Raw genomic sequence first — 24,553 nt, forward strand, 5'->3', positions numbered from 1 at the left:
TTGCATGTTAAAATTCTTGTAAGATACATGTTTCATTTTATGTAGAGAGAATAAAGACTAATCTAAAGAGGAGTATTTTGTGAGTCAAACTACACCCAGATGCTATGTTTCCCATTTACTTTCCCGTAGCTGGTGTAATGGTGCTTGCAGATCAATAATCATTATGTGGAGAAACACATGAACGCAACACTGATGGATGAGGAAATAACAACATAGAGCACATAAGTGTTACACTAAGGATTGTGTTTTTGTGAGGCAAATCTCCTGCTCCAGCTGACTTTGAAAAATGTTTATCTTCTTTTACTTTTACTACAAGGCAGATTGAGAAAGCAGCATGTATTATTGAAAGGTTAGTACTAAACTGCCAAGAGTAAAGCTATTCCTGCCAGAACCCATTTACCTGACTTCTTGATTTTCAGATTGAAATTCCAAACATAAGCTGGCCCTCTGCTTTTGATTTTATAAACTGGACATTCATAAACATTATCAGTTTCCCTTTGATCCACTGGAATTGCCCTTAAAAAAATGATTGGCATTGCTAAGTCAATTCCTTGAGCTGTGCTTCAGGTATCGGCCCCAGCTTGATGTCCAGCCTGGTGCCTGCAATAAACAGCACGCGGTTTACGTAGTGTTCTGTAGTGCAAGACCGGAATAATTTGGGTTTTAACAGTGGCTAAACAGATAAAGCTACATTTGAACATGCAGATTTAGTGCGGACTGTTGTTGTCCAGTTGTGCATCATCTGGAGGTGCTGGAGCGGGTCCAGAGAAGAGCAACAAGGCTGGTGAAGGGACTGGAGCATAAGTCCTATGGGGAGAGGCTGAGGGAGCTGGGGTTGTTTAGCCTGGAGAAGAGGAGGCTCAGAGGTGACCTCATCGCCGTCTATAACTACCTGAAGGGAAGTTCTAGCCAGGTGGGGGTTGGTCTCTTCTCTCGGGCACTCGGCAATAGGACAAGGGGGCACGGGCTTAAGCTCCGCCAGGGGAAATTTAAGTTGGATATCAGGAGAAAATTCTTTACAGAGAGAGTAATCAGGCATTGGAATGGGCTGCCCAGAGAGGTGGTGGATTCACCATCCCTGGAGATTTTTAAACTCAGATTGGACGTGGCACTGAGTGCCATGATCTAGTAAATGGACTGGATTTGGACCAAGGGTTGGACTCGATGATCTCAGAGGTCTTTTCCAACCCAATCGATTCTATGATTCTATGATTCTATGATCTCTTTGTATGAATGCAGAGATCAGTACGTAGCATCTGCCTGGACTGGACTTGTGGTTTCATCAACATGCCCTCTTATTGAAAGCAGGGACTGGAAACTATTTACAGTTGGGACTTAAAATATGAATGTTCCTGCCAAAGTCAAATTCTCAGATTTTCCCCTAATCCTCCACTGGTTTATGGTGAATTCTCCACCAAAGGGTGGAGAACTATGCTGGAGCACTTAGCCTGTATTTGTACTGTGAGATATCAAACAGGTACTTTGGTGTAGTTAAAACAGATGAGTTCTGTGCTGCTGAAGGGCCATGCACTTTCTGAAAACTGCTGGATTTAAGTTTGTTGTGTGTTCTTCTAACATAAACTAGCATATAAAATGTTGCATATACTTGTGGATTTTAGGAGGATTTATGTGACAGGAAACTATATATGCAAATACCATCAGAAACACAAACTTCAGTCACAAGGTTCCATGATACTTCCCTCATATCCAGAGGAGGAATATACAGTATTACCCTTCGATTGATAAATGCTTTAAAAAAAATCCTCTGAAAAATGCATGTCACCATTTCAAAAAGCAACAGTCAAATGACATCTTTGTCATTGCTCCACTCTCCCACCCTGACTTGCGCCTTGGGGCTTCTGTAGTAGCAACTCTCTTCCAAAAGTGTTGCTTACCTTTTATTATATGTGGGTCTGGTGAAGAGTACAAGTAACAATGATGTTTCTTTAATTGCCTCTGGGAGTCATTCACCTTTCCTCTAATGAACTGTAACTTAGTTTACAGCTTTTCAAAGTTAAAACTAAAATCTCATTTTGATGACAGGCCTGAATTGGCATTCCTAAATGAGATGCTTCAGTCTCAGGAAAACACAGATTCAAAAAAAACAAGGTATGATGTTTATCCTCTGAAAGTTGTTAAAAGAGGGGTTGCAGCTCAAAAGATGAACGTGATTTCCATTCAGAGACAGCCTACAACCATATTACACCTACTGCAATAACTGACTGCTTGAAAATCCAGATCAAAAAAAGTTTCTTTTAAATCTTACACTTTGCCCACCTACTTGTGTCATTATATCTCATGCTAATACAGGGATTTTCAAGTACTTCCTTGCTTCTTGGTATATTTCCCCAAAGGCTTATAAGTATTATGGCATAGCAAATAAAAAAAATCAGAGTTCTTTAGATCTGTTTATTTACAACTGTCAACTGTTTGCCAAGGTGGAAGAAAAAAAACAGGAGAAAGACGGTTTTTGTGGTTGTTTTTTTTTTTTAAATTATTATTTGTTTGGGGTCTTTATTTGTTTGGCTTTTTTGTTTGAGTAATGGCATACTGCAGCATACATTGCCATGAGGTATCAGAGGAATTTCCAAAAACGCTGCCTGGTTTATCCATGTCTAGCCACCTGCAAGCGGCTATTGCTGGTGGCAGGCTAGGGGAAAAGGAATCCTGCAAGATGCTGAACACCCCTAGTACTTGGGACAAAGGGTGGTGATGGAGCCTTCAGCAAAGTGCTTGGCATTTCTACAAAACCCACTTCAAAGGAAAACTGACTTTCATTAGGAAAAATTTTGGAAAAAAAAGAATAAAGCTGCTGGAATAGCTCTGTGCTTAGTAGCTAAACCCTGTCACTGTAGGGTACTTACCAGTGGGTAAAGCATTATGTGGAAGGAATATGCTAGTTTAGTCCATGTGTTTGGCAAAACATCACAGAAGAGTGTAGATTGCAGCACTTCCATGTGAGGAGAAAATATCAGCTCCCCCTTTGTCTGCAGAAAAATAAAAAGCATACTGACACTATAAAGAATAGCTATTCTTTCATTTCCAAAAAAAGCAAAAAAAGCCCCAAAATGCACAGAAGAGCAACAGTACTGTTAATAAAAAAGTCATTTGCTTTCATAGTGAGGTCCAGCTACAGATCTCTGAAAGGACAAAGTTTCCTCCTCCTATACTCTTGAAGGCAAACAAGGGCACAGGGGCTCCAGGCAGTAGTCTTCTGCATGACATTGAATTTCTCAAGAAGTATCTCCAGAATATCATCCAGGACATTCTTTAACTTGTCCAGGACAATACAACAGTGCCATTAGAAATCCCGGCAGTCAACTCTTTTTGTGTCTTCTACTTTCAAGTCTGATTTCTTTTCCAGGAGAGTGCAAACATCTCATTTTCTTAGATAAAAACCAGTGATGCTCCCTCCCTCACCTTTGCTGTCTTTTTGGCACCAGTACTGAGATAAATCACTGCAAAACAATTAACACTTAGCAGCTTCTATTTAGCTTCACATTTTCAAGTAATATTGACCCCTGAAGCCCACTAACACATTGTTCCAGACTTGGGATGACTGCTGTTAGTAGGATGTACCCTGAAATTGCCTTGATTTTCAGCTGAGTGTGATTGGAGGTTTGTTCTTCTCTAGTACCTAATAGCTTCCTTCACCCTCTCCACCACCCACAGTCCTTCCTGTCCCAGGCATTAGGCAAAATACAGTGCAGGCACAGGCACACACGTCTCACCCCCCAAAAGAGCCTCTCTCCCTCCCTGCAGGCCTGCTCTGTAACTGAGACAGAACATAAATGAAGAACAATTCGTAACAGTACTAATGAGCAGGAACTGAAATCACAGCATTAATGCAGCTCAGCCTCTGTTTCAGTCCTAGCTTTGGCAGAATTAATGAATGCCATATATAATAGTCCAGACTCCCTAAAGTGGATGGGAACTGAATGTGAAAAGCACAAACTTCCCCCAGCAGATGAAGTGCTGTTTGGCCACTTGCAAGAAGAGCTGTCACACTCCCTCCTGCAAAGCCTCCATGATCTGATACTGATAAGAGAAAAAAAAAAGAGTGCCTAGAGGAAAAGAAGGGAGTAAAGAAAGGGACTGAGAAATGCAGAAGAGTGGGAGTCACAGGAGACTTTAATTAACTCTGGTAAGGATGAGGAGCTCAAGGCTCAGTCTCATCATATGGCAGGTTTTGAGGCTTCTGGACATAGTTTCTCAGACCTACACTCAGAAAGGAAGGTGCAGAAGACAGAAAGGTCTGAAACAGAACTAGCTGAGATTTCTGATTACATTTTCCTTCCCTGCTCTTGTGTTATTCATTTAATCTCTTAAGTACAGCACCAGTGATGTTCCATGAACAGAACTACAGTGCCCCAGTTAACTCCATATTAAATGACGAAGCTTAGCCTTCTATTAGGGTTGGTCCCTTTAACCTAGCATCTGATGGCTTATATATGTTAATGATATTGTTCTGCTAAACTCCAGGTTCTGTACAAGAGAGGTGCTAAGGCTAAGAGATGGTCAAACAGCCTCCTTGGCCAGATCTCACCTCTTCAGACTACCAGTAAACTAAAACTCCCTGAAAACCTCCTTGGCTACTGCTCAGAAGGGAAGTCTCTATGAGCAGCCACATGGCTCCTAATCAGATCAAGGGCCCAGCAAGGGAAGTGATGGGAGAGCTCTGTGCTTGGGCTACCCTTCCTGTCATGGAGACCGTGCACATCGTCGCTTGGCTGTGCTGTCAGCGTGGCAGAAGGAATCCAGGACTGCAGGCTGGGAGGGACTTCCTATGCTTGGTACAAGTGGGAAGGAGCAGGAAAGCTACTCAAAGGGGATTTATCATGCAGGAGATGAGAACAAAGGACAGAGGTGAAGACTAGACCCACCAATTCAACCAACCATGCCTTTTTTTTAGTAAGTTATTGTTGCTGTACTTGTTTATAAAAGCATAAAAAAAAAAGTAAGATAGATCCATACCTTGTTTCCCACCCCACAATTAATTCAAAGTTAAAAAGAAATGAACTGCATAACAGGTTAGATGTTCCTCTACTCCAAATATCTTTGGTCCAAATTCCGTCCTAGCGCAGTACCTTGGCCAGGCTGGTGCATTATCATCACTAGTATTAACACTCATTTAATCTTTTCTAATTTGATGCATCATTTTCCCCCCAGAAATTAGGTCTCTTGCTGAAATAACACAGTCAGATGTGTGCTCCACATGTCATTAAAGCACTGACAACACACCAGATTAAGAACTTCACATCTTTCTCTGCAGACTAGCCTGATCCCTCTCCTACAAATGTATCCATAGGTTGCATTTTTGAAAGAGTTTTGAAGAAATTATCTGATATTGTCGTCAAGAATCTCAGCATCAGAGTGCAGTCCATATAGTACAGGGCTTTCAGATGCAAGAATTTAATCTATGTATTTATGGTATCCATCACAATCCAGATTTGGTGGGGCCAAGAAACCTAGTGCCGGTTCCCCTTCAAGCTGCAGAAAAGAATCAATAATGTTATTGATAATTCTGAGACCAGTTCTTGAAATGTTCCTCTGTATCTTCAAAATTTCTGAGATTTTCTTGGAGTCTGTGGACATGATGTCTGTATGTTCTGATACAATGGAACAGGATTACCAAAGTATTTTTAGCATAGTTACTATTTGCATAATCTCCCGACAGTCCCATTTTCTGCAGTGTTAAAATACTGTTGCTTCTTCCTTCATGAGGATGCTCTGAGTTTGTTTTAAGGACTGTCACTACTGAGGTGAGTGTATTTTAAGTACTGAATGTCTGCATCCCTGCAGCAGACAAGCAAGGATTATTATGCCATTTTGCAGATGAGAGTCTGAGCAGGAGGAAAGTCACACAGGACATCTGTGGGAGAGGCAGGACTGGAGTCTCAACTCACCTCAACCCTGTTGTGTGTTAATATGAGCCACAGCATTAGTTCTATTTAGTCTGTCATTAATTAGGGGCTTTGCACAAACACACTGCACTCATAATAACCTTAAAGTGGTCAAAGGGACAGACAGGTAGATGAGACAGGTAAGCGGAGTGTGGAACTGGGATAGCACATGTCAGTATATGGGCAATCTTAACTTATCTGAAACAGTGATCCCATTCCACTTTCCACAGAAATGGTTGCCAGTAAGGACAGTATTTATGTCCCTTCCATTCTCTTCTGCCTGGCTGAAGAGAATGTCCCTAGCAGCCAGGAGCTGGAACAGAAAAGAAAATTAGCTACACCACTGCATCTCTCCAAAGGTAGGAGTCTTGCTTGGGGTTTTATAATGCTGCTTTGGCCTCAGTGAGAAAGACAGTGGTGATGATTTTTGCAGGAGAAAAAAATTAAGGTCTCAATCAGCTCAATATTGAACCGAACACTATTAACTGCACTGTTCCTACAGAGCACCTAGGCCCTAACTCTGTCAGGATATTTAAGATAAGACTTGGGACTTTAGAGCAGATCAAGATTTAAGTAGGTAGACAGGGCTTTGGTGAGATGTACTCTTGGTGTATAAGAGTACTCCTACAGATGACAGGACAGAATAAAAGCTGTAGCAATCACATTTCTTTTCCAGACTCCCCCAGCTCCTGTGCTGTAAGAACTTCACTGGATTCAGAGCATTTATCTGAACTTATTGTCATAGGGCTGTCTGGGATTTAAACTAGACTTGAAGTTGTTTTTGCTGAAAAATATTTCTAGCTTTAAGTGGTACTTTTCACAAGAGCTATTTCTTCCTAATGCAGGGTCCACTCCACAGAATCACAATAACATTTAACGGCTTTTGGCATTTAGAACAGTCAACAACAAGCTGTTGCTCAAAATAACATCACTAAGCACTTATTTCTGAAGTCATTTGGTTCTGCAACCAGCCATTTACCTGCGCCTGAACTTGCACCACTAACCTCACCCACAATAGGCTATATCTTAAGACCACTTTGAAGTAGTGCTGAGGTTTTGAAAAAAGCCCTGTTATTTACCTTGAGTAGAAGATCAATTCTGTCAGACAGTTTGTACTTACCAGTCTCTCTGCTGGCACTTAAATCAGGTTTTACTGTATCCATGGGAGTCATGTGCACAGAGGCTGTGGGTTACTGGGGTTCATAGCAGGAACTCGCCACCCTTCTGTCCTTATGGCAGATCCCAGGTGAGGTATATCAAAGCTCATGCATAGTGGCTTATTCTAATGCACCTTGTGAAATGAATTTATATCTAAAAGAACTCATCAGTAAGGCAAACAGGTAAGAAGAGAAGGTAATCGCCCCAGTGAACACAAAGCCCCACCAGTGATGAAAGGCCATCCTGTTTACATTCATTTGGTTGCCGGTCAATAAATGATTTTCTGGTTTTGCTGGTAATTCTGAGCTTTAGTATTTTCCAATTACATCAAAAATCTTGGAAAGATCGACACCAGTGGATCCAAGCTCAGGGTTGGGTCCCTAAACTTTCCAAAGGCCATACAAATAGCAGTGATTCTGTTCAGGTTTCACCACCTATACTTATTTTGCAATTATTTGAATGAAAGTTCAGGCTTGTGAAGGTTAATGGACTACCAAAACTGGAAGCAGTAATTCTTCACTTATCCATAGGCTACAGGAAGACCTCGAGCCGGCAGGATGAGCTTCCCAGCATGCCCCTGCGACCTCAGCTGTCATGTGGAGAAATCCGCCTCCTTCAAGGTCAGGAGTACAGTGGTGTTTAGCCTTTCCATCTCCATGGCAACTTACTCTTGGGCATCTTCTTCTGAGCAGTTACTTCCAATTACCTTCATCTGAGTGTGGCTCTTTGACATATGAAAACCTGCTTGTTAGGGACCAGGGAGACATCAGCCCGCTCATCTTGCTTGCAACTGCAAGGCAGCTTCAGCCCATTGCCAGGGCTGAAAGGTGCACTTCCCCCAAGTTATCCAGGCTCCACAAACGGCCTGCTCACATGTAACATGCTAATTTCCATATTTTATTCTTCTCAAATAAAATTTTACCTTTGGAAAATGAAAAATAAGAAGTCTGCAAAGGGTACTCGAAAAATCTCTTGGCTGTTTTTAGAAAATTGTGTACAATCAGTTCTCTGAAGTAACTACTTCAGCAAACCCAGAAACTGACTGGGTTGTTTTAATATTTTTATCTATATATCTTATACACACACCCCCTGTATATACATCCACATAAATACATATAAATGTATGTATATGGAAATAACTTAAAGTAATTTCCAAGCAAGACTTCTTAGAACTAAAGTTAGAGCAACATTTTCTTTTTGTAGCCTCAAAAATTCTAACATTTGTTGCTGATTAGAAGCAACTCTGCCTACCTGGCACCTTGGACTCATGGATGCTCCACATACACTGCTGTCCAGGACAAAAACTCAACAGTGAAATTTGAATATTCAGTATATGTCAGCTGGTGACAAACTGACAAAGCTACTGATGTGTGAGAGGGTAGTAGAAAATTAAAAACAGTCTTACAAACTATTTTCCCTATTTTGGAAATGGGAAAATGCAAGGAAATGTATAACATTTCCATTCTACTATTTTTCTGGAGAAGAAAATGTGCAAACAAGTGCAAGTTTTGAGGATGGTGCCATTCTGGACTGCTGGAACCGGTGAATCTGTCAGTTATGTTGGTTAAAGTAACCAGTTCCATAAGAGATACTTACCCATGCCAATCCAGACCTGTCTAAATTGAAGCACCTTAAAATAGTATTACTAGGAAAATGAAAACCTAAGCATACCCAATGTCATTAAGATCACTATACAAGCAGTGTTACAAAATACTGAATTCACGTTACCAAGTAAGGGTACTTGAAAAAGTAAACAAGCAGTATGCCAAGTCACAAACATTTTCAGACAAAATCTGCTCATGATGAATCATTGTAAAATTTATTCCTCCACAGTCAGACAAGACCTAGCTACAGGTGGAGCTGCATAGATGAGAAAGTTTGTGGTCTTCAATTTCCCTTAGGTTGAATATACTACATACATGTTCAGGAGCTTCAGGCATATGTGAAAGTTCTTACCACAAGTGGTCTGATGAGTTCTTGCAGGTGTACAGAGCAGAGCCTGTGGTCCCAGGTATTGGTGGCCACTCTGTATGATCTCACCAAAGAGGTAATGCAAGTTTTCCCATAGGACCTACCTGGGGAATAGAATGCATCACTGAACAAAACAAGTCAGCTTTCTAAAGGAGAAACCAAAGCTGTTCAGAATAAATGCTGCTTGGAGAAACAAAAGACATTAAAGTGCCTCTTTTCAGAAAGCTTCATGGTTATATGTCTGCATTGCTGGGTTTGGTTTGTTCATCAGACTACACTGAAAAACATATTTCTTTTATTTCAATCCAGAGAGAGGTATCTGAGTAAAAACAGTAAGTTTGTGACTAAAATCAGTAACAGTGTAAAATGAATTATCTGAAACTTATGTCATGTTTTCTACCTTATCCCTTATAAAAATCTTATAAGTGAAAAGCACATTTTCAAGACTCCACATGATATGAGAACATAACTTCATGAACAAGTGCATGTATTTTCTCATACAGATCTTTAAAAACATAATCCTCATGAGTGACAGGAAGGTAACCTACTGTGCCTTTGAGAAATAAAAAACTTGTATCTGATTGCAGTGTTTTATATCCTCTCACTAGGAAACACTTAGTAACTGAAATTCTACATTATTTGAATTTGGGAAGTATTCAAGAACTTTAGTGAAAATTGAACTAATATTAACCCCATGACTGCCACATTACATAAGCATTAAGTTTATTGTAGAATTCTAGTCATAACGCCATTGTTATAGCATGTGATTAAGAGTGGAAAATCATTTTATTCAAGAAACTACTGTCTTTCTCTTTAATTTGGCTTCACAACATTTGAAGCTTCTTTTTGTTCCCCTTTGGTTTGCAAAATATGCCAGTTTGTGAGGAAACCTTTGCAGACAGGAACCGTTATGCCCTTGGGGGCAGTATTTGTCTCCCAACAGTTCAAGTAAAAACTTAATTATAGGCTTAACATATTGCATGATGTAACAGAACAGAACAAGTAAAATAGCTGCAGCTATTCCAGCCTGCTTACTACATAAACTTGCATGTAGCAGTTTGATTATGTGAAACTCTAACCCATCTTTATTTTAAACTGGTTTAAAGAGAATGGAAAAAAAATTTTAAAAAAAACCCCACTGGAATATAACATGTAACACTGCATGCTTGTGATGAGAAGACTGATCAGAGAATCCCTGTGAAAAATGTGAACAACTTGGATTTAGAACAAAGCATTCTTGGAGTTAGAACCTGCTCTTCTCTTTGTTGGCAACAAAACTTCATTTAATGTTTTTCTAATTTCATATATATTTATCTCAAGAAATTGCTCCTCCCTTTGTCTTTTACAAGAGTATATCAATATTCTAACTCAGTATGAGCTTATTCAGCTGCACATTTCTGGGGCATTGATTATACTGGGGTAATCAAAGCTGCTGATACAAAAGGGGAATTTTTGGTAGTGTAAGAAAACCGAAGAGCTTGAATTAGAAATATTTTGGGCTGTCAGATTCACATAATTGCCATTGTACTATACAGAAAACTAGTCTGTTGTACCCCAAAAAACACAGAGCCATTGCTCAGTGGATGGATAACGGTGAAGACAGAATCCACATCCCCCTTACAACATTGAATGACAACTCCACAAACACATGTGTAGGAATCAGAAGGTGGAGGGCAAGAGTGGGACAATGAGGCAGGATCAAGCATCCTGTACTTCACATAAGGAGGCCTTAACTATCAGAGTTAGTATGTTGGAGTTTGTCTTAGCAGCAGGAAAACGGATTAAGTCAAACTGAGATGCGAGATTGGATATTCACAGGAAAACACTATAAAACTGGTACAAGTGATGATCAAGTTATGGCAATTTCCACTAGCTGATGGGCTAGCTCAAGTTGCCCAGCTTATGCTTTCTGCTTTCTGGTCAATCCATAATTGTCTTAAGAACGTTTTCCCCAAAAGATAATAAATTGGGAGGTTTATATAGATAAATACACATATATATACATGTATACAAAGTTACATTTTAAAAAACCTATTACCTTATTTCTCTCTCCAATGTCTATGTAAAAAAAATCCTTATAAAGCCACATGGTAATGAATCACTAACCAATACAATGAGAAGGGCCAATAAGCAATATTACCAAGAGAGGAAATAATTCTTGACCTTACAGATCTTTCTAGTGCTCTCTGAGATCAGAATCCTCCCTCTCATTAATTAGCAAAATTAATTATCCAGCTTATGAATTGTGGTTTGAAAAGAACAGAGCTTAAAGCAGCAAGACTTATTAGCAAAGAAAACTAAGGGTTGGAATAAGCTGATTTTATAGACTTGTTTTCTAAATGGGAAACATTATTAAATCATCACTATAAAATTAACCAATTATTTCACTATTATGACACCAAGTACTACAAAAAGGAAAACCACTTTGATGTCCTATTAGCTAAATAAAGGTCATTAGGGGTATGAAGACAAAAAGAAAATCAATTTGTAAGAGCAAATACAAGTTGGAAGATAAGGAGAAAACCATATAATCAAGGGGTTACACTTATCTTTTTTTCTTTATGATTATCTCTGAAATTTCTTTAAGTTATTAAAATTGGAGGATCTATTTAGTAATATCCTATAACATTCAGTAATAAATAATTACTGCTTTTATTTAGGCATTTCACATTTTCACATACAGAATTTAGACAAGTGACCTCAACTCGGTATTTAAACTATACAAGTCTGAAATATGCTGTAGCTCAGAAATAAAATCACTCATCTACCCTTAACTTTGACTCAAGGGGAACATTACTGAGAAAGTCACAACAAGGTGGCATCCTTAATACATAATAATGACACATTCAGGAAATGCACCATTATTTATATATGTGACGTGCTGTAAATTGCTTCCATCATCAAAACTAATTGTAGTGATTATTAATGCAGTGTTATGAACTGTCAGAATTGCTGTTTGTAATTACATTTGTGCAAATGCTTCATTACCTGCCTAATGAATTTGGCATATATGCACATGTAAACCCCTGTTTTTGTTAACATAATGAAGGGCATTTTTTTCCCCTTTAGCTACTGATGTGGAACTGGTTTGACCTATATTACAAAGTTCAAGCATTCACTGCCAGAAAAAATCCCACAGCCCCCCACCCCCTTTGATCTGGTTTATTTTCATACTCAACAAGAGCATCATATAATGCCAGCTACTTAAATAACAGTTCCAGAGAAAGGATTGTGTCCCCCTTATTCAGTATAAACAGCTGATTGAGTTGAAATGACCTTGGCATGTGGTTACCTGACCACTACTTCTTACCTTCACATGGGCCTCCAAATAGTTGCAGAGGACAGTGACACGGACGTAGAGATCTCTGGTGCTGAACCGCTGCCTTCCGTTCCAGCCCTGAGGGCCAAACTTCAGCCTCCCAACAACGCAACTGTGAAAATTGCACAGAAGATAAAGGATGCTTTTAAATTTCCGTTCTCTGGTACACAGCTCAAGGGTATCCTGTCAAATAAAAAGGAATAACATGCAGTAACAACTGGCAGTGTTATCGACAGCTGTGCCTGCCTCAGCAGCTGAAAGGGAGCACTCACAAGCCTGGGGTTGGAAGGAGAGTAAGAAACAGGTTTCTTAATGATCAGTATATGCCACAGATTGGGCAGTATTTTTTGCAGTAATTTCACAGATGCACAAGTGTTGATAGTGACATTTTTATTTCCAAATATCCCCTAGGAAAGAACTGTTGTGCTACTGAAACCAACAAAAATAGAGTCTTTAACTAGAACTCTATAAATAATACTCAGACAACCACTACAGTTTCTTAGCATAAATCATCCATAGACTTTATCCCAAGCAGAAGATGTACCAGTTTAACACTTACTAAAAAAGCCTTCAAAGTCCTTCAAATTTTAGTTTCCCAAAAATCATGTTTGAAATTGAATATTTTTTTTTTGCCTCCATGGCTTGTAGTGTTAGTAGAGAATTTTGGCAAGATAAGATTTAGCACAGGGCTTCAGCTGGTTTTTAAAATATTTGGCATTGCCTATAAAAACTGCAGAAATTAATTCTCTGACATATATTCTGTCTTTTACTTTAAGAAGTAATGGACATAAAATTACTTTTGATACCCGTGAAACACAGATGTGTGGAAGAAACTTCAGAAGGATAAACTCTTGGCTTTCAAAAGGAAATAAACAACTGAACTAAACAACAGGTAGCAGAGTCTGGGGAAAGGTGAAGGATTTTATGTCTGACAAAAAAACCTTCTTAAGTCAGAATGTTGAGTTTAACCATGAAAAATGCAAGACAAGTTTCTACCCTGAATAAAACCAGGAGCCTTGATATAACAACAAAATAAACATTCAATATATCAGGTGTCTGAATTTGAGAAATTAAAACTGACAGAAGAGTTAAATCCGATACCAAAAAAATTTAAGTCAGTCTCTATTCTGCTAGTTTACCAACCACTGTGCCAACTGCTTTTGCAAGACCTGAAGCCAAAGTAATTTTTAAAGTATTTCCCAGATCAGTCAGAATAGCAGATTGGTTTGGGGTTTTTTGTTCGGTTTAGGTTTTGTTATTGTTGTTGGGTTTTGTTTTGTTTGTTTGTTTTTTTTTTAAATATCTAATTATACACTCCCTAGTCTACAATAAAATCCATAGTAAAATATGTCATCTTTTGGTCCAGGATTTTTTTTGAAACATAAACTTACAGGGTTTCTGGGCTAAACCCCAGAAGACTAAAGACTGAGAAGCACTGAGTACATCCAAATCTCACTAGCTCTAGCTAGATTAGCACCATTTGAGATTCGGTCCAACATCTTTATGGAATGTCCTTTCAGACTTTCCCCAATCCTTCACTATCAAAAGTCTTTACAGCAAAATCCTTTCCCCTCTCCTCCCTCAGAAGCCAGGAATAATGGGCTGGAAAATGGAGCAGGTCTGTAACATCAGAAGCTTCTCAGATGTTCCCCGTTAATTCCTGTGGCTTCAGACACACAACACTGCTTCTACCATTCTCCCATTTTCTCATCCTGTCCCCAGAGTGGTTGAGAACTCTGAAACTCCCCTGAAAACCAACTTGGCTCTTCTCTTCACAACAACATTTCTATGCTCACTATCAGTAAAATAGGGTTATTTTTAGACTAGCATGATTAGCTTACTCACGTGAAATCTGGTTAAAGAGTTCTGGTTTCACTGATGCTAAAGGGGGCAGTTTGTGCATGCTCCCACAGTGCCTAGCACATCAGGGCCCCTCACTAATCCCATGGAGATTTCATCTAGCAGACAACACTGAATCTAGTCCATCTCTTCATTTGTTGCAGGCAACTTGGTTAACAGACAAACCAGGATGCTGAGGTTAAAACCAGAAGAGGAGGGAATCAGTCCATTCTCATGACCACCTTAATATCAAGGCCTGGAACATGCATTTCTTGTTTGGCTTGAGGGCAGAGGGGTTGTCACACATACACATTGGCTGTTTGGCACAAAACGTTTGAAGGCAGCATCTTTTTTTCAGTAGCATTTACAGATGCAGTGCTCCTGTTCGCTCTTTTACTGTGTTGGGAAACCATTGCTTGCCAAGGGATTGCACGGATCTCTTTGTCCGCTGCAGAGTGGGTTCTTGGTCCATACAACGCTGGCCAAAGCCAGGGCTGCTATCTCTGAAAAGCAGCACTCCAGGGCTAATTATACAGCTTCCCCAGGGGCAGTTAGACCCATTTCATTAAAGTCTCCATTATGGCCCACTGAATGGAACAGGAGCTCTTAATTAGGGGGGGAAGTGTGTGCCTGAGGGCAATTCTAGCTACCCACCAGGGGCCTTCTGCTTTATCTCTGCCATTCCTCCTGGGATGGTGATGCTGTTCAGCAAAACATGACACACACCCTATTAATATGATGTTTATCCTGTTACAACCAAAAGCAAAAGCAAATGGAACAAGATTATTAGCTGTTTAAAACTTTTGCTGTCATCCATTGCATATTTTGTGTTCTGGAAATATCCCTCCAGCTGAGGAGGCATTCCCTTGTCAGAGGGACTGTTTGACACTCACTTGGGAATGAACCCCTTGGCCATGGCAGGCAGCCTTCTTGAGTGCCTCGTTTGCAACCATCCTTTGTCCGAAAGAGATGTTATGAAATCTTCTAGAGTCTACAGTCTATAATGAACCCAAGCTTTTTGCCTGCAATAGAAATAATTGGGGAAGGGTGAGTGACAGAGGGGGAGGAGATAGGAAAATTAGCAGAGCAGAAAGGAAAAAGAATGATAATGCCCCCATTAATTTCACTATCACTTGTGCAATGCATATTACTTCCTCTGAAGCACTTCACTAAGCCCTTACAATTTCAACAAGCAAAATTGCGAGCTCTCAACAGTGGCCTTATTGCTGGTATTAGAAAAAGCCTGCAGAAATCTGTTCCCTTGGTTTTAAGATAATGAACCTTTTGACATTTTGATAGATGCTCGGCATTGTTACTGAGCTTTAGAAACTCTTACAGGGGGTACAGAGCAATTCCCTTATGAAAAAAGGAGCAACATGTGGTAGATATCACATCAGTTTTTTAACTGATTGGTTCAGTGGGTAAATGCACAAGCCTCTCACCTTGTGAGGCCTGAGCTTAAATTGAGCACAGTGAGGTCACAGATGTATTAACCTGGTATTCTCACTATTGTCTGTGGGGAATAGTAATCCTAAGTATAGAGCCACAGAGCCCTATACAATTGAATATAGTTTGTATAATGACCATTATTTAGTCACAGGGGGCACAAGATTACATGAGCATGGAGAAAATTGCCCTCTGGCCCTCATCTAGTCAAAAGGTAGAAAACAGTACAAAGGAAACCTGCATTATGCCAAGCAGAGGAATGCTCAATCTAGAAATTTCTTCATACTGTAGTGGTTATGGCCTTACACTTTTCATCCACCCCATTGCCATGCATCTGGTGGGGGTGGAAGAAACTTTAGAACTTGAATCTGCTGCCAAAAATAAACTGCGCTCAACTTTCCCATAGTAGTGCATACTCCATTGTAGTGACAGAGGACTCCCGAAGGCTTTGTTCTGTTTAGTAGAAAAAAAAATACACCCCTACATGCTTGTATGTATGAGAACATACACACAAGCATATAACCATATATAGATTTTTCTTCATTTCTAGCCCTGCATGCTCCATTTCACTTTTGAGCTCAATTTTCCTTTCTTTGATGGATGGGAGGACAGTTGCAAGTTGCTTCTGTTGCGAGTGAAGCAAGTGAGAGGCTTACCTAATGTCTCAGTATCTTCAAGTGGGTCTACTCTGGAAGCCAGAATGAAAAACACAGGACTGGTTGAGCTGGACTGCTCACTTAGCATTTTGCTAAATCCATCCTTGCGCTTTCCACATACTGTCAGACAAGCTTTTCTTCCACAAAGTTCCTATGCATATGACAAAACATCCACTAAATATGTTCCTTGATGTTCCTTGATAAAAAATGTTCCTTGATAAATGCTTCAAGTCTGCACCATTGCAGACTTGAGCATCTGACAGTGATGGTCATTTCATCAGAGAAATCATGAGAAGGCAGGAAGGGAAACAGGTGATGAAACAAGAGGGAAGACAATCATTCCCATTTCCCTGTGGGATAGGGACCACATGACAGAAAACAGCAACTTCTGAATGAAAAAGGCCTCTTCAATAACTGAATCGATGAAGTCATTATATGCAGGCAATACTGGCACATAAAGCCAGGGCAGCTGGGCAAAATAAGCACCCAGGACAAAAATTGCATTCTCAGAAGTCATATAAAAAGGGGGAAAAACTGTGATGGTGTGATGTGGAGGAATAGGTTTGTAAGACCATCACTTGGGATCAAAAATTAAAACAATACAACTGGAAAACAACTGGGAGGAGATTGGTCAGTATCCACAGCTGAATCTTTCTTTGTACCACAGAATTTTCAAAAGGGAGAGCTGAAAAATCATCATCCTGTGGGGTTACCCACCTAATACAGCCCTAATACCATAATGAAAACTAACACTGAGAAATACACTTCTAGATATGAACAGGATAGCTTACTGCATGTCTATTTATGAGTAAGTACTCTCCCCTGGTACCTCTATGCAAAGTAAAAGAAATCACAAATCTCCAAATATGCTGTGACTCATGTATCAACACACTACCTCTTCACAAACTCTGCACCAGCAGGAAGGACCACAGTCATCGATCTCAAATTCTGTTTGACCACCCAGTTTTCTTTCCTCTTAAGATCTGAGTTTTGTCAGACAAGCCACCACCCTTACGCACACTTACCCTGAAAGATGTACCCTCAGATTTCATACCTCAGAGTGTATGTCATTCTGTCCTAATGGACAGCATTATTTGTTTCTCAAAAGAGGTTTGGGTTTTTTTGTCTGTTCCTGGGGGAACTTTTCCTTTTCTGGACATTCTGAGTCCAGCCACTTCTACCATTTCTTGGTGGATCTTTCAATATCTTTATCTACCCCACTGAACACATCCATCACTGCCATAGCCTGGAAGTATGCCAAAGACATAAATACAGATGATGTACTTTCTGCATGATGACTGAAAAAGGATGACACTGATACTTTTTGAGGTATGTAAAAACCCTAGTTTAACCAATTATAAGGGACTCAGGACTTGCCTTAAACTACTAAATTACATATCTATACCCACAAGCACAGATACATAAAAATAATATTATTTATAAAAGTTTACTGTGGTTGGTATTGCCATACTGTCTGCTTACTGTTAAGCATCAAGATACAATAAATTGGAAACCCTGTATGGGACATTTACTACAGTAAGGAGTGGCATGAAATAAAATTGTATTTTTAGGGGCTGGAAAATTATGGCAAAATAGAATTTCCTCACAAAGTACCGTATGAGACGTCTAAGGAAAAATGCACCCAAATAGCAAAGAAAACTCCTTTTTGAAAGCATCACTAGTTTTACTAAAAAAAACCCCAGTAGAATGTATGACTTTATTTGAAATTGTCTAGTTGAGGCATGTGTCCAGAAATAACACCAAAAAGAACTGAAAAGCAATTTTCCCAAACTACTCTAATGACACTCCATCACTGAGTACTTAGGAAGTCAACAGGACTCACATGTGTTCAATTCTGAATTGAAGTAGGAAATCCAATTCAACAAATTCTATCTCTTTACTTCTTAGAAGAATCTTGACAGCACACAAAATTTAAAAAAGTCGTCAGACTTGCTTCAGAGCCTTCCAGTACAACTGAACCCTGATTTTTCCCAGGGCATACAGATACTAAAATTAAAAGGAAAAATAACAGCCTGAATGTGATATGGATATGTATTATTTACTTCTTACTTTACATACCAGATCAACCCTAATTATCCAAACATAAGCAGCTAAGTCATGGTATTTATCCTCAAAATAGCTTCATGAAATCATTGCAGCATTTTAAATGAAAAGAATTACCTGAAAGCATCTTTGGAATTTCTGCAATTATTGATACTGAAGCAGCAGTCACCTTGTGCCAGAAACTGCACAGCCACAGGGTTTGAGCACAGAGGCATCACTTTATAGTGAAGAAACTGCAAACCAAATAAACGTCAGCACCACCAATCAGAGATTTTTCCTCTTCTGAAAAGCTGTTTGGGCCAGAAAAATGAGGTTATCTTTTACAAAAAGTCCTTGCCTTGAGAAAAGAAAGGTTGAATATGTGACAACTTTTCTCAGGTTAGAGATACAACATTGAATATCCCCTGATATTTCAGCCTATTTAATTGCTTTGTGGAAAACACATTGAAGGCCTGAAAGTTAATACAATTATTTTTATTTATTTGAATTTTGCTTTTTTTGCTTTTCTACTCATAAGATAATTGGTTTCTTACAGTAGACTTCTAAGAAGAGGTGACCTGAGAAGTCTAAAATGCAAGGCACTTCTGCCAAGAGGCTTTTGAGGAAACTTTCAGCAAACCAGGGGTGAGGGTTGCAAACAGCAATACTCTTCTGCTTCCTTATTTAACTCAGCAAACAAAATCTCTCACTTAAGCAAGCTGGTAATTTTGTAGTGGGTGATCTCCCTTACAGCATTAGATCATTTGGTAGATTTACTGCAGTGATTTGTTTATACAGAATTTCTCCAAACTCTTCGTTCCTGACTCTGTGGGATGGCTTAACACAAGGGAAGGCGAACTTTGCAAGCCCAATCAGAAAACACTGTCAGAATGGGAACAGCCAACAAAGAGACCTGTGGGAATGTACCGTGTTATGGACCAGCTGGAGACCACATTGTGGTCTATCCTCAAACACACAGCCCTGAAAATGTAAACATCTGGTACAAGTAGTAACTAACATATCAGGCGTCACTGCTGGACACAGAATTTTGTTCCTTGCATGAAATAAATTTGAAACCAATTATGCAAAACTGGTAGATGGGGTTGATGCTGCCCAGGCTGATATGGACAGAGTAAGGAATGGATGCTCTTACAGCTATTGGTCTGTAGTGCTCCCTTGTCATGTTAATCTGAGCTTCATTTTCTTTGGCTTCAGCTATTTATAGGATGACTGTTGTCTCATTTATTTTTTAGTGTGCCATAATTATCCCACACAATTATCATAACATTCCTATCCATACAGGAAAGAGTATGGATATACTCTAGAAAACTGACTTTATTTCAGACAGCAGTAAATACTTCAGGTAACCAAGCTTCTTATCTTAGACAAATATTAGGGAATGACTATTCTCTGCAATATGCCTGTTTACCTCTGAAAACATGGCAATCATATATTAATACATTTGTTCAAATTTCATGCTATTTATTAATTTTATGATTACTAGTTCAAGCACCTAAAAACCTCAAATATGTGACAACTACATACAATACATATGAAACCATGAATATGTGGGAGGACAGTCCTTTCTGGATAAACAGGAATTTGACTATTCCTTATTCTAACTCATAGAAATGTTACACCAAAAATGATTAATAATACACATTTTACAGTGACCTTAAGCTGTTAAAAATAGTTCAGTTGTTATTACCTTGTGTTGTATTTCTGCTGAAGTTGACTTGTTGATTTGATTTTCTTTACAAGTGCATTGTCATCTAAGAGATTGCCTCAGGCAGCTGACAGCCTGAGCAGCATGTCATCCTCCAGCTGCTGGAGCTCATTCGTGAAACCATTCTGCTGCTTGGCCAGGACTGATTAGCAGAGGGAATGAAAACACTGTATTTGAACAACCACAGCAAGAAATACTGTTTCATAGCATTTGTGAGCTATATTTTCAGTTTAATTACATCAGTTGATTTAATTTAATTTTTGAAAGAGACAGTTTATCTTCTGTCCCAGTATACTAGATCTAAGGTTCTGGACACCTATAGAGAGAAGGACAAGGTTGTCATGGACCAGAACTTTATCTCTCTGCTAGGGTCCTTCCTCCTGAGACTGCACAAAAGGACTGGGATCTTGCCCAGAGATGGCAAGTGGTAATCTATGTGGCAGCTGAGGAAACCATAGAATAGCACAAGGCTGGAGAACCTCACTTTGGCAGCAAACTTAGTGGGAAAACTTTTCTGCTGGATTGACCTTCTGACAGTGAAAGAGCTTGACTAGTCTTATGGGGAGCTCTCAATCAGACTCTGACCCTCACACCAAAAACCCAAGGTGATACAGGTGTTGTAAACATACAGTCCCAGGTAGAACAACGTGCAGATGCAGAGGAAAATGGACAGCTGTTTTCAGATTGTGTTCCCAAGTATATGGCTTTCATTCTTCTAGAGGTAATTAAACTCTCTGAGTTTGCCCTTGCATGAAGCAACAGTACCTCAAACAGGTGTAAACAATCTTTGCAGATGAAGTTAGTAAATTACATGAGATAACTGGAAAGACACAGTAGAGAAATAGGAAGTATTCTTGTTATCAATTTCACAGCCCTAAGTATTTTTTATTTCTTTTTTTATCTCATAGATGACAATCTGCCCAAAGTCCTTTCTATAACCACCTATAAAAGCATTTCTCCTTATAGGTTACTATACATTGGTACGACTGTAGCAGCCACAGAACTGCATTCTTGCAGGGATAAATTGTGATCTATTAACCAAATATCCCAGCTCCTAACAGTGCCATCATATCCTCTTATGGACTGGCATGAAATTTTATTTACATTTATTGGCTTAAGATCACTGAAGCAGAAAGCACTGCAGAGGGCTTTAATCCTGCATTGTAAATTAAATGCAACGTACAGAGCAAACCAAGCAGTAGAGAGAAGTGTGGGAATAATATCACAATAAATTTTAATTTCTAGGAGAGCCTTAGGTCAAGATGAGCCCTCTGGGAGCATAGATTTGAGCAAACCAGTAGAAGTACTTTCTACACTTTGCAGAATCTGACCCTTAAATTTTTCTGATATATGGGCTACTAACAATTACTGTACAGCCAATTCAAACAGGCATATTAATTCTAGCCTTAAAATCTTGGAACAGGCAACAGACAAATCAAAAGATAGCCTTTGCCTTATGTTTTTCTAAGTCTTGCCTTTCAGGACTAACAACCTCAGCCAACAGCTGGTCTTCCAGCCTGTCCTCAGTGACAGAGAAATTAATGAGGGTGGCCTGAGCCTGCAATTCTCGCTTGTAGTGAGTGTTAGCCAGCTTAGTGTGAAGGATGAGATGGAAATTCTTGTTGAATTCACATTTTTTTCTCTTCAATCTTGATATATCTGGGAAGGAATAAAAATCACGAGAATGGGCATCTCACTGAATTAAAACCCTGTAAGTATCTCAGATTGAAAAAGATGGGTACAGCACAGAAAATGGATACAAACCAAACTTTATGTGCCTGCAACTTAAGAAACAAAATGAAGATGATTGAACACACCAAAATTCTATGAAGAATACACAGAGTATTTCTTAACTGGCATAGTTTAGTTTGCATATACAGCAGACACAGGGAGATTATTAGAATAGAATAGAATCATAGAATCGATTGGGTTGGAAAAGACCTCCGAGATCATCGAGTCCAACCCTTGGTCCAAATCCAGTCCATTTACTAGATCATGGCACTCAGTGCCACGTCCAATCTGCGTTTAAAAATCTCCAAAATGTCCAAGCCTGATGAATTTTTCCGATATCCAACTAAATCTCCCCCGGAGCTTAAATTCTATGAAGAATAGAACTTCCCTTCACGGTGATGAGTCACCTCTAGCCTCCTCTTCTCCAGGCTAAACAACCCCAGCTCCCTCAGCCTCTCCCCAGAGGACTTATGCTCCAGTCCCTTCACCAGCCTTGTTGCTCTTCTCTGGACCCGCTCCAGCACCTCAATATCCTTTCTGAACTGAGGGGCCCAGAACTGAACACAATACTCAAGGTGTGGCCTCACCAACGCAGAGTACAGGGGAAGGATCACTTCCCTGCTCCTGCTGGCCACGCTATTTTTGATACAGGACAGGATCCCATTGGCCTTCTTGGCCACCTGGGCACACTGTTGGCTCATGTTGAGCTTCCTGTCAATTAGTACCCCCAGGTCCCTTTCTGCCTCCTGAAGAGTCCGTGGCTTAGGGATGTCTATTGTCATTACTTACCACAAACTTAGCTAAGTTTCCAAACAAACCCTAATGAGATAGTTGTTAGTTTTTACTACAATTTCCTTAAATATAGCTCACTTCTCCATGTTCTGAAATAGCTCAGCAGTAAATCCTAAGGAACTAAGCAGATACATATTTATAGCAAACTGATAGTGACCAGAGGGGACAGAATGGCTGGTGACTGAAACAACAAAAATAATTTTTTTAAGGTAGTCTACTAAATGTTTTGTTCCAAACCAATTATTTGCTGGGTGAAAGAATGAGTTATACTAAACTCATTTTTTACTCACTGAATAAAATCCCTTACCCAAGAGATGTCATTTCCTGATTCCTCATCTTGAATGAAAGGTGCCAGCCTGTCCTATACAGCAACGCTGCTACTGCTGAAGTACCACTTGGAGCCCAGCAGTCAGGCAACATAAAGTTCACATCTGTGGCACAGTATCAAAAAAAAAATAAATTGAAAGACTGCTTATAGACTGCAGTGTGTGCTCTGTGTCTGGTCTGGTGTGGGCCACTGACACAGCTTTTTATCATCTACTTGCACAGTGAGCAGTATGTCAATTTTTAGGATTCACCTGCCACACACGAGCACAAAACCAGTGTTTCTGTACAGCAATGGCTTTGAATGTTCTCTGACAAGAAATAAGATTCAAATATTAGTAACAAAACTGTTAAATAAAAGATCAATAGAACTTTAATACCACGGAACAAAGGTAGCGGCAAACTCTTCACAAAATTCAAACATGCATTTGGTAATTCAATTTTCAAAGTGATTGCAATAGTATAGATACTAAACACTTTAAACACAACTCAGGAAAGTCACATCAGAACATGAATAAAATAAATACTTTCTGTAAAAATTTTAACATTGCATTCTTTCAAGTCTATCACAGGGCATTGCTGGAGTCAGGGACATACATTTTAGCTCTGAACATCCTTGCCTGCTTCTGACATGCCCTTATCCAGAAGACAGTCTAAATGAAATGGTGTGCTGAGATCCTTCTGCATTTCACCAAGGATCAGGAAGAAATGACAGTTACTTATTATATACTGCAAGTGAATTCCTAAAAAAACCCCCTAATATGTCTAGTGCTAGGAAACCCATGATTCTACAATACTCAATTTCAGACATGTATGGTGTAACACTGCCATGCCAACTGCTGAAGATGGGTTTTCCAGGCTTATGTGTGTATAATAGTGAAATAATTTAGCCATACAGTCATGTCCTTCAGTTTATACAACCTTTGTCAGGTGGACATGAATTCACTGTCCAGTTCTGCAACATGGTCTCCACAGCTCTCAAAACTGGCTACAGCTGGAGGGAACAAAACAGTAGAGCTTGACATGGAGAAAGCAATTTTCCTTTGCTTTCATTACACACACATAGGGATGAGACAAGAAGAGATCTGACAAAAGACAAGTTCTTCAGTTTGTTTTGTCAGGAGAAAAACCTTTGCTAAGGGAGTCACACCACATTTCAGAAGGTCTATACTAAGCTTTGGAGTTCTGGATTCAAATATGTCCTTTATGGGTTCTCAATTCACAGAAGCACTAAATTTCTAATTTCTGCGATTATCACCTATGAAAGGCAAAAACTACATAACGACTCAGTGGGTTTTATTACTGCAGCTGTTCTAGGATTTCTGTTAACTATAGATTTGGGAAAAAGAAATATTTTGTTATTGCTCTTGCACGGTTCAAGGAGTATATGCAACAATGATAAACACAGAGGTAGGGTAACCCAGTAGGACGACTTCATTTTATTCAATGAAATGTTTCTGTCTAGAGGTTAATTTTGGATTATGAAGAAATGTAGCAATATAGGCACTAATAGTGGAAATCCATGATAGAAGGAATATTAAAAGATGGTCACCAAAGAAATTTCTAAAAACAAATTCTACTTTAGGCAATGTTTTCTTCATAATCTCCTATTCCATCAGCAAAGGCGGATAGAATGGATGGAATT

General features: G+C 39.4%; 2 protein-coding genes across 2 annotated transcripts in view; both read right to left on the bottom strand.

Annotated features, from left to right (window-relative positions):
* Positions 1 to 10: 10 nt before the first annotated feature.
* Positions 11 to 23,595, bottom strand: LOC113996969 (dynein heavy chain 11, axonemal). The gene is given in 16 exon segments (XM_039390950.1): positions 11 to 600; positions 2,865 to 9,136; positions 12,343 to 12,463; positions 15,084 to 15,212; positions 16,293 to 16,374; positions 16,377 to 16,443; positions 17,347 to 17,384; positions 17,386 to 17,538; positions 18,088 to 18,143; positions 18,146 to 18,206; positions 18,618 to 18,808; positions 19,413 to 19,549; positions 20,039 to 20,075; positions 20,078 to 20,206; positions 21,514 to 21,753; positions 23,529 to 23,595. Coding segments are annotated over 13 exon segments (1,296 nt in total). The 3' UTR covers positions 11 to 600; positions 2,865 to 9,136; positions 12,343 to 12,463; positions 15,084 to 15,174.
* DNAH11 (dynein axonemal heavy chain 11) overlaps positions 21,638 to 24,553 on the bottom strand; it is an 80,741-nt gene continuing 77,825 nt past the window's right edge. The window contains exon 10 of the mRNA XM_039390928.1: positions 21,638 to 21,720. The gene's annotated coding sequence lies outside the window, so the exon portion shown is untranslated. The remainder of the gene's footprint in view (positions 21,721 to 24,553) is intronic.

Source organism: Pipra filicauda, unplaced genomic scaffold (assembly GCF_003945595.2).
Source record: "Pipra filicauda isolate LSUMZ 115617 unplaced genomic scaffold, ASM394559v2 scaffold88_size2543281_pilon, whole genome shotgun sequence".
Taxonomy (NCBI): Eukaryota; Metazoa; Chordata; class Aves; order Passeriformes; family Pipridae; genus Pipra; species Pipra filicauda.